The sequence below is a fragment of the Eumetopias jubatus genome, unplaced genomic scaffold, assembly GCF_037043125.1.
Source record: "Eumetopias jubatus isolate StellerSeaLion01/CBP00866 unplaced genomic scaffold, mEumJub1_p1.0 scaffold_12, whole genome shotgun sequence".
NCBI classification, from domain to species: Eukaryota; Metazoa; Chordata; class Mammalia; order Carnivora; family Otariidae; genus Eumetopias; species Eumetopias jubatus.
In genome coordinates this window covers 72867839-72879898 of record NW_028274818.1, presented here as the reverse complement: position 1 = coordinate 72879898, position 12060 = coordinate 72867839, and the positions used below count along the sequence as shown (strand labels likewise).

The following is a 12060-nucleotide window of genomic DNA, read 5'->3' as shown; positions in this document are numbered from 1 at the left end:
CTGTCTCCGCCAGGTCCTGGCGCCCGCATCCGAAGGCCGAGATTTCCGACAGAACGTACGAGATTTTGCGTGGGAAAGTGGGAGCCCCGCGGGGAGGAGACCCCGAGGCACCACAGCTTGCCCGCCTCGCCGGCTTGTTCGGGCGCCATGCCATCCCCAAACGTTCCTCGGGTCTACTGTGTGCCTGGTCGAGCACAAGGCCGGGAAGGTACCCGCATCACGAGTGGGCGATGTGAGCTTGTGCTCGGGGCGCTGGGGAGACCGGAAGGCTTCCTGGAGGCGGTGACTCTCTGCAGAGCCCTAAGGGGTACATTCATTCATTCAGTGAAGGAGTATTTATTGGCGCCTACTCTGTGCCAGGCATTCGGGGCTGTGTGTCCCAGTGCTTACGATTTATGCCAAAATTTCTAGGGGCCTCCTTTCCAAGTGTACGCCCATTCAACAGAGGGATGCCAGGCATACCGGGCAAAGACGCCAGCGGTCTCCGCCTGCTGGACCCCCACGAGCCTCGGTGAGGGCCTGCAGACGCGCCCGCCCGCCTCCGCACACAGCAGGGGCAGCGTCCGGACACACCTCCCTGCGCCCCCCGGCCGGCCGCGGCGCGGGACTACATCTCCCAGCATGCCCCCGCGGCCCCGAGCCAGGCGAGGCTCGGTGAGTCAGAGCCGCACAGTAAATATTTGTATTAGCCGGAGCCGGCTCGCTAATGGTGGACGCGTGAGGCGGAGGAGCGCGGCGGCGGGAGGCAGCGGGCAGCGCGGCGGCGGCGCCATGTCCGTGAACATGGATGAGCTCAAGCACCAGGTCATGATCAACCAGTTCGTGCTGACGGCGGGCTGTGCGGCCGACCAGGCGAAGCAGCTGCTGCAGGCGGCCCACTGGCAGTTCGAGGTGCGCGGCCGGGCCGGGGTCGGGGTCCGGGTCCGTCCCGCCAACCGCGCGTGTGCGGGCGGGTGTGGACACGTGCCGGTGCGCGCTGCGCCCGGGCCGGGGCCGCGCACTCGGCCAGGTGTCCTGGCGGCCGCGCGCCCCGGCGGTCGGGCCCTAGCGCGCACACGCGGCGTGCGGGTCCGGCCGGGTGTCGCGGCCGCGTCTACGCGGCCCCCGGAAACGCCGCCCGCGCGGGGTGTGCGGGAGGGGCGGACCGCCCCCGCCGGCACCCCGAATCCCCACCCCCCCCTGCGTCCCCGGGCGGTCGGGATGCAGGGACCCCCCTCTTTTGTTCGGGTAACGGCCAGGGCGGGGCGGCGCGACGGCCCGGACGGACAGTTGGCAGGCGGCCGGAAGGAGGACGCCCCGGGCCAGGACCGCGCGCCGCCCCCATCTCGGGAGGCGCGGGGTGAGACGGGGAGCCTCGGGGCCAACGAGAGCCGGGGCCCCGCGCGAGTGGGTCTGAGGGTGTGCGTGCCCGATGGGCAGCTCGGTGGCGCCTGTGTCCACGTACATGTGCGTTTGTATTTACGCACGCGCCACGCTACGTGTGGGCATGTTGGCGTGTGTGTAAACACGCAGTCCACCCGGCGCGCGGGTGCGGGCTGTGTGTGTTCCGTGTACACACACGAGTGTACCGGTGCTGTGTTGGATCCCACACTACAGCTAGGGGTGTACATCTGTGCACCCCGCCCCAGAGGCGTGCCCAGGTGGCCGCCTCCGTGCTGGCAGGAGAATCTACCTGCTTAGTGCTCGGCGTGGTTTACATGGCTCAGTAGCTTCCAGTCAGCTGGGCAGGAGGTGGGGCTGCCTCAGTCAGGACCCCACCCACCAGGCCTCCCTGACCCACAGGGCACTAGTGCCCACAGCTTGTGCTGCCAAGGGGCCACTTGGCTTTGCCTAGCTCAACTGCCCCAGAAATAACCCAGGGTGGTATCTAGGAAAGAGGCCAGAGTCCTTGAGCTCCACCCCTCACAGGTGTAAGGTCACCGCCCAGCCAGTGTCTGTGCCCAGCCAGGACCCAGGGGCCTGGTTTCCTGATGGGGAGCCATCCCAGGAAAGGTGTTTGGGCCTGCTGAGGGGACAGTGAGCCAGGGGATTCCAGGGCGCAGTTTCCTGAGAGTGGGATGGGGATCAGAATTCCAGACCAAAGGTTTGGACAGCCTGGGGGAGCAGTGGCCTGTCCAGCCAGGGGGATCTTTGCTCACCAACGTCTACCAGAGCTTTGAGGAGGGACCGCTGATCCTTTGTGGTTCTCACACCCCAAGATGGGAGGCTCCTCGCTCTGGGCAAGTCCCTTCCCTCCTCTGGCCTCAGTTTTCTCTGCACCTCCAGTGTGGGACTTGACCTCTAAGAAGTGAATGGCCACTCCCTCCACCCTCCCCACCCCCCACCCCCTGCAGGGCCTGCAGCCCCACCCTGCAGGAAGCTCCCTAATCAGCCTGTTTGTCTCAAAGGCTAGATGTGGCAAAACTTGTAAAACCACATTCATGGCAGTTTGCTTGAGTCCCACATCCACATACATGGTTCCCTCCCTGCCTGGGGCTGGGCAGGCAGGTGTCTGGTGGGAAGCCTCTGCGTGTCTGGACTCTCAGCCCAGCACAGAGCCCGGCACCCGCTGGGCTGTCTCTCAGCACGGGTTGGTGTCACTTCGTCATGGGAATTAAAATGTAGCTTTGAGGATTGAAATGCTGGGGAAAACTCTGTCCCCAAGAGGGGCAGGAGCAGCCTGCAGACTTGGTAGCTCTGGTGAGCCCCTGGGGTAGGAGCCATATGCTCTGGGCTCCCTGAGTCTATGTTTCACATCTCGAAAATGGAGGATATGGATACTAGGGAGGTTCACTTAAGGTGAAAATGGGATGTGAACCCCCAAACCATAGGTTCTTGCATGAAAGGGAGTGAGGGGTTTCTCAGGGCTACCCTTCCCCCACGGTAACCTCCCCTGCAGGCTCACCGGCTGAGGGTTGACCCAGCCAAAGGCTGTGTTTTGGGGTCGTACCTTTGTGATTCAGGTGTTAATGAGGACAGGCGGCTGCAGGGGGAAGGGGACCTGTGTGTTTTTTAAGTGGTGGTGCTTTAAGGCAGCAGAATGTTCTCACTGGAATTCTCACTCAGGTGGCCTTTGGATCTGCTGTTGGGAAGGAATGGTTTGGGTGTGTCGCCTGGGGCTCCCAGGTGGGAGGGAGTCCTGAGGAGGTACTTAACCCCAGCCCGTTCCCACACCCTGTTTGGGGACACTGGGGTAGGAAATCTCCAGCAGGAAATTCCCAGAAAAATTAATCTGAATCCAAAAAAAAAACAAACCCCCAGGGCAAGCCCTGGGAGCCAGCTTGGTCTGGCTGTGCTGCGGGGGGGGGGGGGGGGGGGCGTGGGCAGGGGATTGGGCTGGGTTTGGGGGGCAGGGAACCTAAAGGGGTGGCGAAGGAGGGCAGCTGGGGCTGGGCCTGGGACTTGGCACATACTCCCTTACCCAGCACTTTTGCAAGAGTAGCTGGCTCTCTTATTTTCCGCAGCACCTCCTCAGGCTCCTGGAGCCCCCTCTTGCCAGTCCCCCAGGGCCTCCACATGAGCTTGTCTGGCATAGACCTGCTCTCTGCCTCCTTTCCCACTCCCCTTCTCACCACCCTGGGTGCAGACCCCCTTCTGCCATCCTCCTGCTCTGCACCTTAACATTCCAAGGGAGGCTTGGGTGAGTGGGGCAACGAGTGCAAAACCCAGACCATCCTACGTAATTCTGGCTCTCCCAAGTGGAATGTGGATCTCAGGTTATTGCAGCAGGGGAGGGGAATCTGGAAACCACCCAGCCCAGTCTCCTTGTGGTGCAGATGGAGAAACTGAGCCACAGATCATAGCAGGCTCCCGTGGCCAGCCAAGGAGAGGGGCAGGCGGGTCATAGACTTAACATCTGGGAGTCTTTGCTATCCCCTGGCTCACAGATGAGGAAATTGAGGCTCAGATGAGGGAGTTGCCACCCATGGAGTTGGTGACAGTCAGGCTAGAATCTGAATCAAAGGCCTTTCCCTGTGAGACCGGGAGAGGGTGCTCCCTGCTCTGCTCCCGAGGTCACAGTGACCACATAAGGTGTGTGCGGAGCTGGAGGCTGGCCTGCCCGCCCGGGAGTCTTTAGCGCCTCCTTGGGGGTTGACAGGCACACTCCTTCCATTCACTTCTCTGTAGCCAGGCCCAGGGCCACACCAAGTCCTGGAGATTCTGGAAACAAGGGCCTGAGGGTAATTAAATCTGGGCCTTCTTTCCACAGACGGCCCTTAGCGCCTTTTTCCAGGAGACCAACATCCCCTACAGCCACCACCACCACCAGATGGTAAGTGTCTTGCGGCCGCAGGGGTGGCGAGAAGGGGGTGCTCCTGGTCCAGGGCGGGGAAGCCGCAGTGGCTCTCTGCTGTGGAGGGTCCTCCTTGGAGACTGCCTGGGGGTGTGGTGGGCCGGCCTGTCTCGGCTGTGCCTTCCCTCTGTGAGCCCCGAGCTAGTGGACTGTCTCGCAGAGCCAGGATGCAGCCAGCACAGAGGCCCAGAAGCTCCCCACAGTGGCTGAGTGTGTGTCTCCTGGGAGGCAGCCGGAGGCCAGGGGCCCTCCCACAAAGGGGTGCTCACCCCACCCTCTCTGTTTTCCCCTACAGATGTGCACTCCTGCCAACACCCCTGCCACGCCCCCCAACTTCCCTGACGCCCTCACCATGTTTTCCCGTCTCAAGGCTTCCGAGAGCTTTCACGGTGGTGGCAGTGGTAGCCCAATGGCTGCCACGGCCACATCCCCCCCACCGCACTTCCCCCACGCCGCCACCGGCAGCTTCGCGGCCCCGACCTGGCCGACTGCGGCCTCGCCCCCAGGGGGGCCACAGCACCACCAGCCGCAGCAGCTGCCCCTGTGGACTCCGGCACCTCCCTCCCCAGCGTCAGACTGGCCACCCTTGGCCCCCCAGCAGTCCGCTTCAGAACCAAGGGCCCACCCTGCCATGGAGGCCGAGAGATAAGGGAGGCCCCTCCCCCCTCCCGGAGGCCAGGACCCTGTGGGGGGGGGAGAGGATGTCTCTGTGGGCCCCCTTCACCCTCCTCTGTCTGCACCCCCCGTACCCCGGAGCCCTGGAGGGGAGAGACCGGACCCTGGTGCCAGCACACAGGCTGCCCGCGCACAGACATGGACGCGCAGGCACGGAGCACCCACGTTGCATGGATTTGGTTCAGAGTTGTCTTGGTGCTGGTGGACAGAACTTCGGAGAACAAGCAGCCTTCCCCAGAGGACTTGCTCGCCCTGCCCCACCCCAGGGGGCTGTGGAGAATCGCCACAGCAGCGGAGACTTGGCTGGCTCCTGCCTTGGAGCTCTTTGGGGGCCAGCAGGCCCCGAGCCCCACCCTTGGGAATGCAGAGCCTTCTCCGCACGTGTGTGTAGCTGTGTCTGTATTTATATGTATGTCGTTCTCCAAGAAGCAACCTAGTTTAGGGGGCAGCTGGACTTTGCATGTTAGAGTGAGCCCCCAAGCCCCTTGCCCACCACCCCGCTCCCCAGGGCCCTGCCTCTCTCTCCCACCCCCTTGTCAGCCAGCCTTGCTGTTCCCTGCAGAGAAAAGAATTGTGGGAAACTCCAGGACTCTTCCCACCCATTCCCCAGCGCCTGCCTGCTGGGGCTGCCTGCATGCCTCCCCCAGAGCCCGGGGGTACCTCACACCCTTTCAATTCCCCCTTTTAACAAAAGAGAAGAAAGAGTTCAAACCACCACCAGGCTCTGTGGTCTTGCCTCACATCCTGAGCTTTGCTGCCGGCTGGCTCCATGTGGAGAGGCAGGGCACTGACAGAGCCCAGAGCAGAGGGCACCCCCAGTCCTGCCTGGCTCCACACGGCTCCTGTCTGCTGCTGTCTTTTTCAACCACAACATGGCTCTGGAACCTTTCTGCCCATCCAAGGCTCTTCCCATGAAGTTAGTTTCTGGCCTGTGTTCCCAGAATCCCTGCCTCCTGCCCATCCTTTCCCACTGTCAGGCTGGACTGATCCTGACCTCCAGGGCTAACAACTGCCTTCCCGTCTGCTTGGGTCTCACACAGGACCTTTCTTTGTGTCTTAGGGTCCCAATGGCTGGCTGCAGGCTGGACTCTGCAAGCCCAACCTCCAACAGACATGCTGGGTAGGGCAGGGCCCTCCCCCTGCAGAGGTGCACATAGCCGGCCTCTGTGCAGAGCCAGTGGGGGCTTGTGGCAGGAACAGGACGAGCCCAGGGCAGAGTCCAACCTGCAGCTCAAACCTTGGTCACTAAGGAGACTGGCAACCTAGGAGTGATAGGATCCTGGGCTACTCCGGAGCTGGGCTGGGGCAGACACCTGCTCTCACCCCAAGGGAGAAGCCAGGGGTGCCCCACTCTGTGCAAACCCCCCCACCACTACCGGCAGCTGCCCTTGCTGGGAAAGGGGCTTCCTGGGGCAGCCTCAGCCTTGTACCTCTTGTGAGGGGCTGGGTTTTGGGGAAGGAGGGAGGCCAAGGTCTCTGCCCAACGTTCAGTACAGGTGGACCTCACTCTCTTAACTTAGGACCACCTGTCTGGCACCCACCCAGCACCTTGGTCTTCCGCGGATGACACCTGGGTTGGAGAGTTTCTTCTATCTCAGAAGGTCTGCTTGACTGACATCTCTGCGCTCCCCACTGGCAGTCCTGCCCTTGCTTCCAGGGATGGGGCTGGGTCTTCTGATGAAGATGCTCCTGTGTAGGGTGTTCTCCGAGCCACTACCTGGCTTCCCCAGCTTTGTCTCCACCCTGCTGGACCCTGGACAGGCTCAGGGGACTACTCTGCTCTCTGGCTGTTACTGAAGACTGACCGCTAGGCCCCACTCCAGCTGTTGTTTCTGTCCTGGAATCGTGTCCTCACCTTGAACCGCCCACCCCCCCTTCCAGCAGCCTTACTGGCCTTCTTCCAGGAGGACAGCTCTGTGAGGAGTTACTATGGAGAGGGGAGGGAGGGAGGGGCGGGGCAGGGGCAGGGGCAGGGTCAGGGTGTCTTGAGCCTCCTGAATCTTCACCACAGCCTTCTGATGGGAGAAGATGCGCAAATAACTGCCACACAGCCCCCTCGAGTGGCAGGAGAGATGCAGAGGCAAGTACGTGTTTGTGGGTTCTCAGCTCTGTAGGGGTGTGTGTGCCTGGGTTGTCCTAGTGAGCAGATGATTGGGTGGTGTGTGTGTCAGAGACAAGGAGATCGTGCACCATCGAGAATTTGCACTCTTGGGAGGCAGAGGCTCAACCCCGGGTAGGCCAGCGAGGGGCCTATAAATAAGCCAGTCTTGCTACTCAGAGTTTTGTTAGATGCAGGACCTCAAGCTCCACATTGAGAGGTGTCCCCACACAACATCTCTACTGAGTGCTGACCTGTTGGAGGTGAGGTGCACTTCCGTGTCTGGGGGTCACCATGGGCTGGCCTGGAGGCCTCAGGTGGTCACATCAGGCTGGAAAGGACTTGAGGTTCCTGTAGGTTCCGGGTTTCTAGCCTGGGCACTGTGGATATTTGGAGCTGGATTACTGTCTGCCATGGGGCGTCCTGTGCTCTGGGATACTGGCCAGCATCCTGGCCCCCACCCACTACATGCCAGTAGCATCCCCTAGTTGTGACAACCAGAAGTATCTGTAGACATGGCAAAATGTCCCCTAAACCCAGGTTCCCATAGTTGGCTGCACAGCAGAGCCTCCAGGGAGCTCCGTAAAAAGACAAACCAGACTCCCAGATCCCATGGCATCAGAGTCCCTGGGGAGAAGCCCTGACAGTATTATTTTAAACGTTCCACAGGATATTGGTTGATCAACTTCAGAATAAAAACCACTTAATCATATACCTTGAAAGGGTGAACTCTAGAGAACGCCAACTGTATGTCAAAGCTGTTACTCACCTCCCAGGTGTTTGTGAGGCAGGAGCCAGGCACATGTGCCTCCCAGTGACTGGGAGCCACCAGACTCATGACCCCAAACTTCTAGGGCATAAGGGTCCCCTGCGTGCTTGAGGCAACTGCTCTGGAGGAGGGCCCAGGAATCTGACTTTACATCAGTGCTCCAAGCAAGGAGGGGTCAGAGAGCAGGGCCAGAGCTGGGGCTGGAGACCCCTAACTTCCCAGCAAATGCAGAGGCCCTGTCAGGTGTGTGCTGGGAGCTCCTGGTCTGAGATGCTCAGACCAGGGGAAAGGCTGCAAAAGCAGGCCAGACAAACGAGGGAGAGCCAGAGCTGGGAACAGAGAACCTGAAACCTTCCTCAACTTCCCTAAGGCTGGAAGCTCAGACGCAAGGCTGAAGGAGTCAGTAACCATCTATTACACATGAGAGTGTAAAATGGCTGGAAAGCAAAGGTGCTGGTGCATGAACGGAAGGGAAGAGACAGCCATCCTCAGCTGTCCTTGATCTCACCGCCTCCTGGGAGCTACCCCAGCAGCACACACAGGAAACTGGCCTTGTTACTTCAAAGCCCAGCCTCTTCTGGGCATGGTCACCCCCTACCTGCCTGCCAGACTTGAGCTCAAATGACCGTTTCCAAAGTTCTGCTCTAAACACCATTTGCATCCGTGACATTGCTTGAGACGATTTGAGCTCTCATTTCTGAAGACTGGACGTGGCAGCATGTGGGATGAAGGTCTAGCTTCCCCAGGTGACAGGCAGTGGGTGTGTCTTTCCGGTCTGCCGTTAAAACACCTGAGCGTGCTAACTTAGGGGTTTGCAAGCTCCTAGTGCCCTGACATGCTGCTGGGCTTGCATCATGTTCCATGTCTTTCTGAATGGTCTATCAACACTTTAAAATGAGAGTTTGCACGAAAAGCCTCACTTCTGGCTCACCTTGGACATTTGTAACAGCTGGCCCAGGTTCCTGCAAGGCTGCAGCTGGCTAAAGCAGACTGTCACAGTGGGGACACAGCCAGCCTGCCCCTAGTCAGCCAGGCCACTCCGCTGGCCACAGACATGTGTGTCCAGTTCCTGTCTCCAAATCGGTTGGAATCTGGAGGGACCTTGTTTTTTACCAGGAAGAGCTTCACAAGTGAAAGTCATACTCCGTGGGTTGGAGGGGGGCAGCTGGTGGATGAATGGAGACTCTAAAATGCTTTCTGCGGGCAGGCAGGGCTCCCCTTCAGACAGCTTTCAAAAGAGAAGGGCTTGTTCTCCAAGATTCTCTCCGATGAAGTGGACACTCCCAGGGCTGCTAAGGGTCCCCAGAGTATTTCGAGGGCTCTCTGAGAACGCATTGTGGCCAGCAGCACAAAACCACGCTGTCCCCAAGGCCGGCCCCCAAACCCGGCAGTGGGCGGGGCCAACATGGCTCTGGAAGTCTCTGAGGGGCTTTTATAGCAGGACTTATCTGAGGACAGATGCGAGCTTTGAGTTTGGTTACTTCCCAGGGTCAGTGTTGGGGAGGCTGCCTGGGCTGGACAAAAGGAGGTCTTTTGAGGCAAGGCTATTTCCAATTCCAGCATTTGGAAGGGTCTCTGGTTGCTTAGCCACAGCTTCTGTTCGGGCAATTTATGTGTTTCAGATGCACCTTAGAATAACCACTCTTTTAGGGGTGGGGGGCGTTGGGTCCCCTCAGACCCATTTCTAGGATGGCCGAGGCCGTGTCACCAGCACAGCCCAAGGTGCTGGGAGCCTGCTGGCCGACTTCTGCTCTGCTTCCCGAGGGCATTTCTCCTGGGGAACAAGAGCTGCACATGCTGGTGGGGTGGTTTCCTGTGGATCCTGCTGAAGCCATGAGCCAGGCAGATCTGGGACAGTTGGTCACCTTACCCCCTGTCCAGCCTGACACTGCTGCTGCATCACAGGCCAGGAGCCATGTCCCCCTGGCAAAGGAGGAAGCTGGACCCAGGACCTTCTGAAATTCCCACTCTGCAGACCCCATCCTGGTTCTGTCTGCTCCCCAAGCACGTTTCCCTGCTGGGAGAGGGTGGGCTACCTTCCTGAGGCACCTGCCTGGGGGTCGGTGCAGCACCTCCCTCCCAGCTTCCTGCAGGTCCCACCCTCTGGGGCTGGAATCTGGAGGGGCAAGGATTCTGCCTGCAGCTCCCATCTGGGACCAGGCCAAAGGCCAGCTTGTTCCCCCACAACCTCTATGGGGAACAGGACTGTTGTCTTCTGACACTGCTCCTGGCTGGCTGCTGGTGGTTTTCCCCACCTTCCTAAACTCTGAGGAGCCTATCCTAATGCTAATGGTTACATAGTCACCTACCTGGGCCTCACTCCTCGATGTCTGGGCTGCAGGAACCAACTCAATTGGTTGGATTCCCTTTGTAAAACTGAAAAATGGCTGGGAAGGCAGCTTTGAGGGGCGACTAGGGATGGATAGGAGGGTCTGAAAATCGAACCTGGATGTGTGGGTGCCCAAGGGTCAGGGCTGCAGGGGACAAGCCTGACATGGGATTCTTCGCCTGAGCCCAGGCCACACCTCCCTTTCCTACCGTGGGAGGCAGTGGAAGGAAGTTGGGGCCCTTATACCCATGTACAGCACCCAAGGAGGACAGCTACTGGGCAAGGGGCTGGAGAGCTGAGGCCTCCCTGAGCAAACCTGGGCAGCTCACACCACCACCCCTGTCCTCAGAACACAGGGTTAAGGCACCTCGGGACACTGCCATGGTGGAAAATGTAGCAGAGGCAAGAATGTTTGCTGTTGATTCTCTACTGGGACTCAGCCACGGTGGCTCTGGCTGGTGGCTCTGGGAGGCTGACCCCGGGGTGGGGGCCCGAGTAGGGACCAGCAGGTCCACTCACCCACGTGGGGCAGACAAGGCCACCCTCTAAAGAGGGCACCAGGCCAGTCACCCTCATCCACAGTCAAAAAGTGAAAGATTTTATTCTGGGGAGAAGTTGCCAAAAATACTCATCTGTGATATGGGGGTGAGTGCGGGGTCCAGGACTGCACCAGCCAGTGCTCCCTAAGGCATCCTGAACAGGTAAGTCGCCTGGGTCAGGAAAAGCTTGGCCTCATTTAGACACAGTCCTTGGAGAAAGAAAAGAGAAGTCAAGGTCTGGGAGTGGTCACCGATGAGGAACTGGGGAAAGCGCCAGGGGACCATTAGGAAGGGGGTAGGCATGCAGTGTTCCTGAACTCTGATGGCCGCCAGGCTGGGGATCCTCCTCCATGCCAGCTTCCTGGCTCCCCCCTTGGCAGACCCCTGGGCACCTCACCCCCCTCCAACTCCCTTACCCACCTGGCAGTCCCAGGAGCCTCTAGTGGATGTTGGGGGTGGGGGGAGAGTCATGTCCCAAAACCACGCAGAGGGAAATATTTTAGACTTTGTGTAATGTGTAGACACGTCAGAAGTACAAAAAGCATAGAGGACACAACTAGACAGAGCTGAGGAATGGAGAGGAAGAGGGAGAGAAGTTGACAGAAGGAGGGAGGAACAAGCTGCCTAAGGGGAAAAAATCAAGCCATGCATGCCTGGTGGCAGCTGCCCACTAAATGGCCAGATCAGGACATTACGACCTCTTTATTCTACAAGTGCACAGGCAGTTAGCACGGGAACCAGAAGGACATCAAACAGGCGTGCGGGATCCCAGCCCTTGGTGGGAGAGAGCAGTCCCGGAATATTCCAGGGCCGCTGCTCCAAGTTCCTCATGGATTGGCCAAAAAAGTAAATATAAACAATCAGGTTTTAAAAATATCCAATTCATAACCGTAATTACTGGTGGGAATAATCAACATGAAATAAAAAAAAAAGGATGCACACAGTAAAATTTGGTTCCCGTGAGAAAATTGGTCTTGTTAGAAACAATGGCCCCCAAAGAAAATGTCCGTGGGCAGTAGCTGTAATTGGAACTGATTCTGATAGAGTCATTTCAGCAAAATAAAAAGGAAAGTGATTGTTTTTAAAAGCACATTAGCTGTTGTATTGAAAACTCGTCAAGGAATTATATTGGCTTAGTGAAAAATTCAATCTATAAAGCTATGTGCTCCACGAAGCGTAGGATAAGAAGGATTGTGTTGTATTTATATGCATGAGTTAAAATAGCCCCTGGGTCAAAATGATTCCCTTATGGAGGCCCCTCCCCCACGCCCAGGGCCCCTGCACCCTCCTGAGGCCAGGCTCAGGGCCCAGTCTCTGCGGGCAGGGGGAGAGGACAGACGGTAGGGGTGCGGGATGCAGGGGTGCGGGATGCAAGTC

The 12060-nt window shown here is 59.0% G+C and overlaps 1 protein-coding gene across 1 annotated transcript; it reads left to right on the top strand.

Moving 5' to 3' along the window:
• On the top strand, positions 1-5665 carry UBALD1 (UBA like domain containing 1). The gene is made up of 3 exons (XM_028117618.2): positions 1-891; positions 4190-4252; positions 4569-5665. Exons 1-3 carry the CDS (start codon positions 622-624, stop codon positions 4920-4922), a joined length of 687 nt encoding a protein of 228 aa, XP_027973419.1. The 5' UTR covers positions 1-621; the 3' UTR covers positions 4923-5665.
• The last annotated feature ends 6395 nt before the right edge of the window (positions 5666-12060 follow it).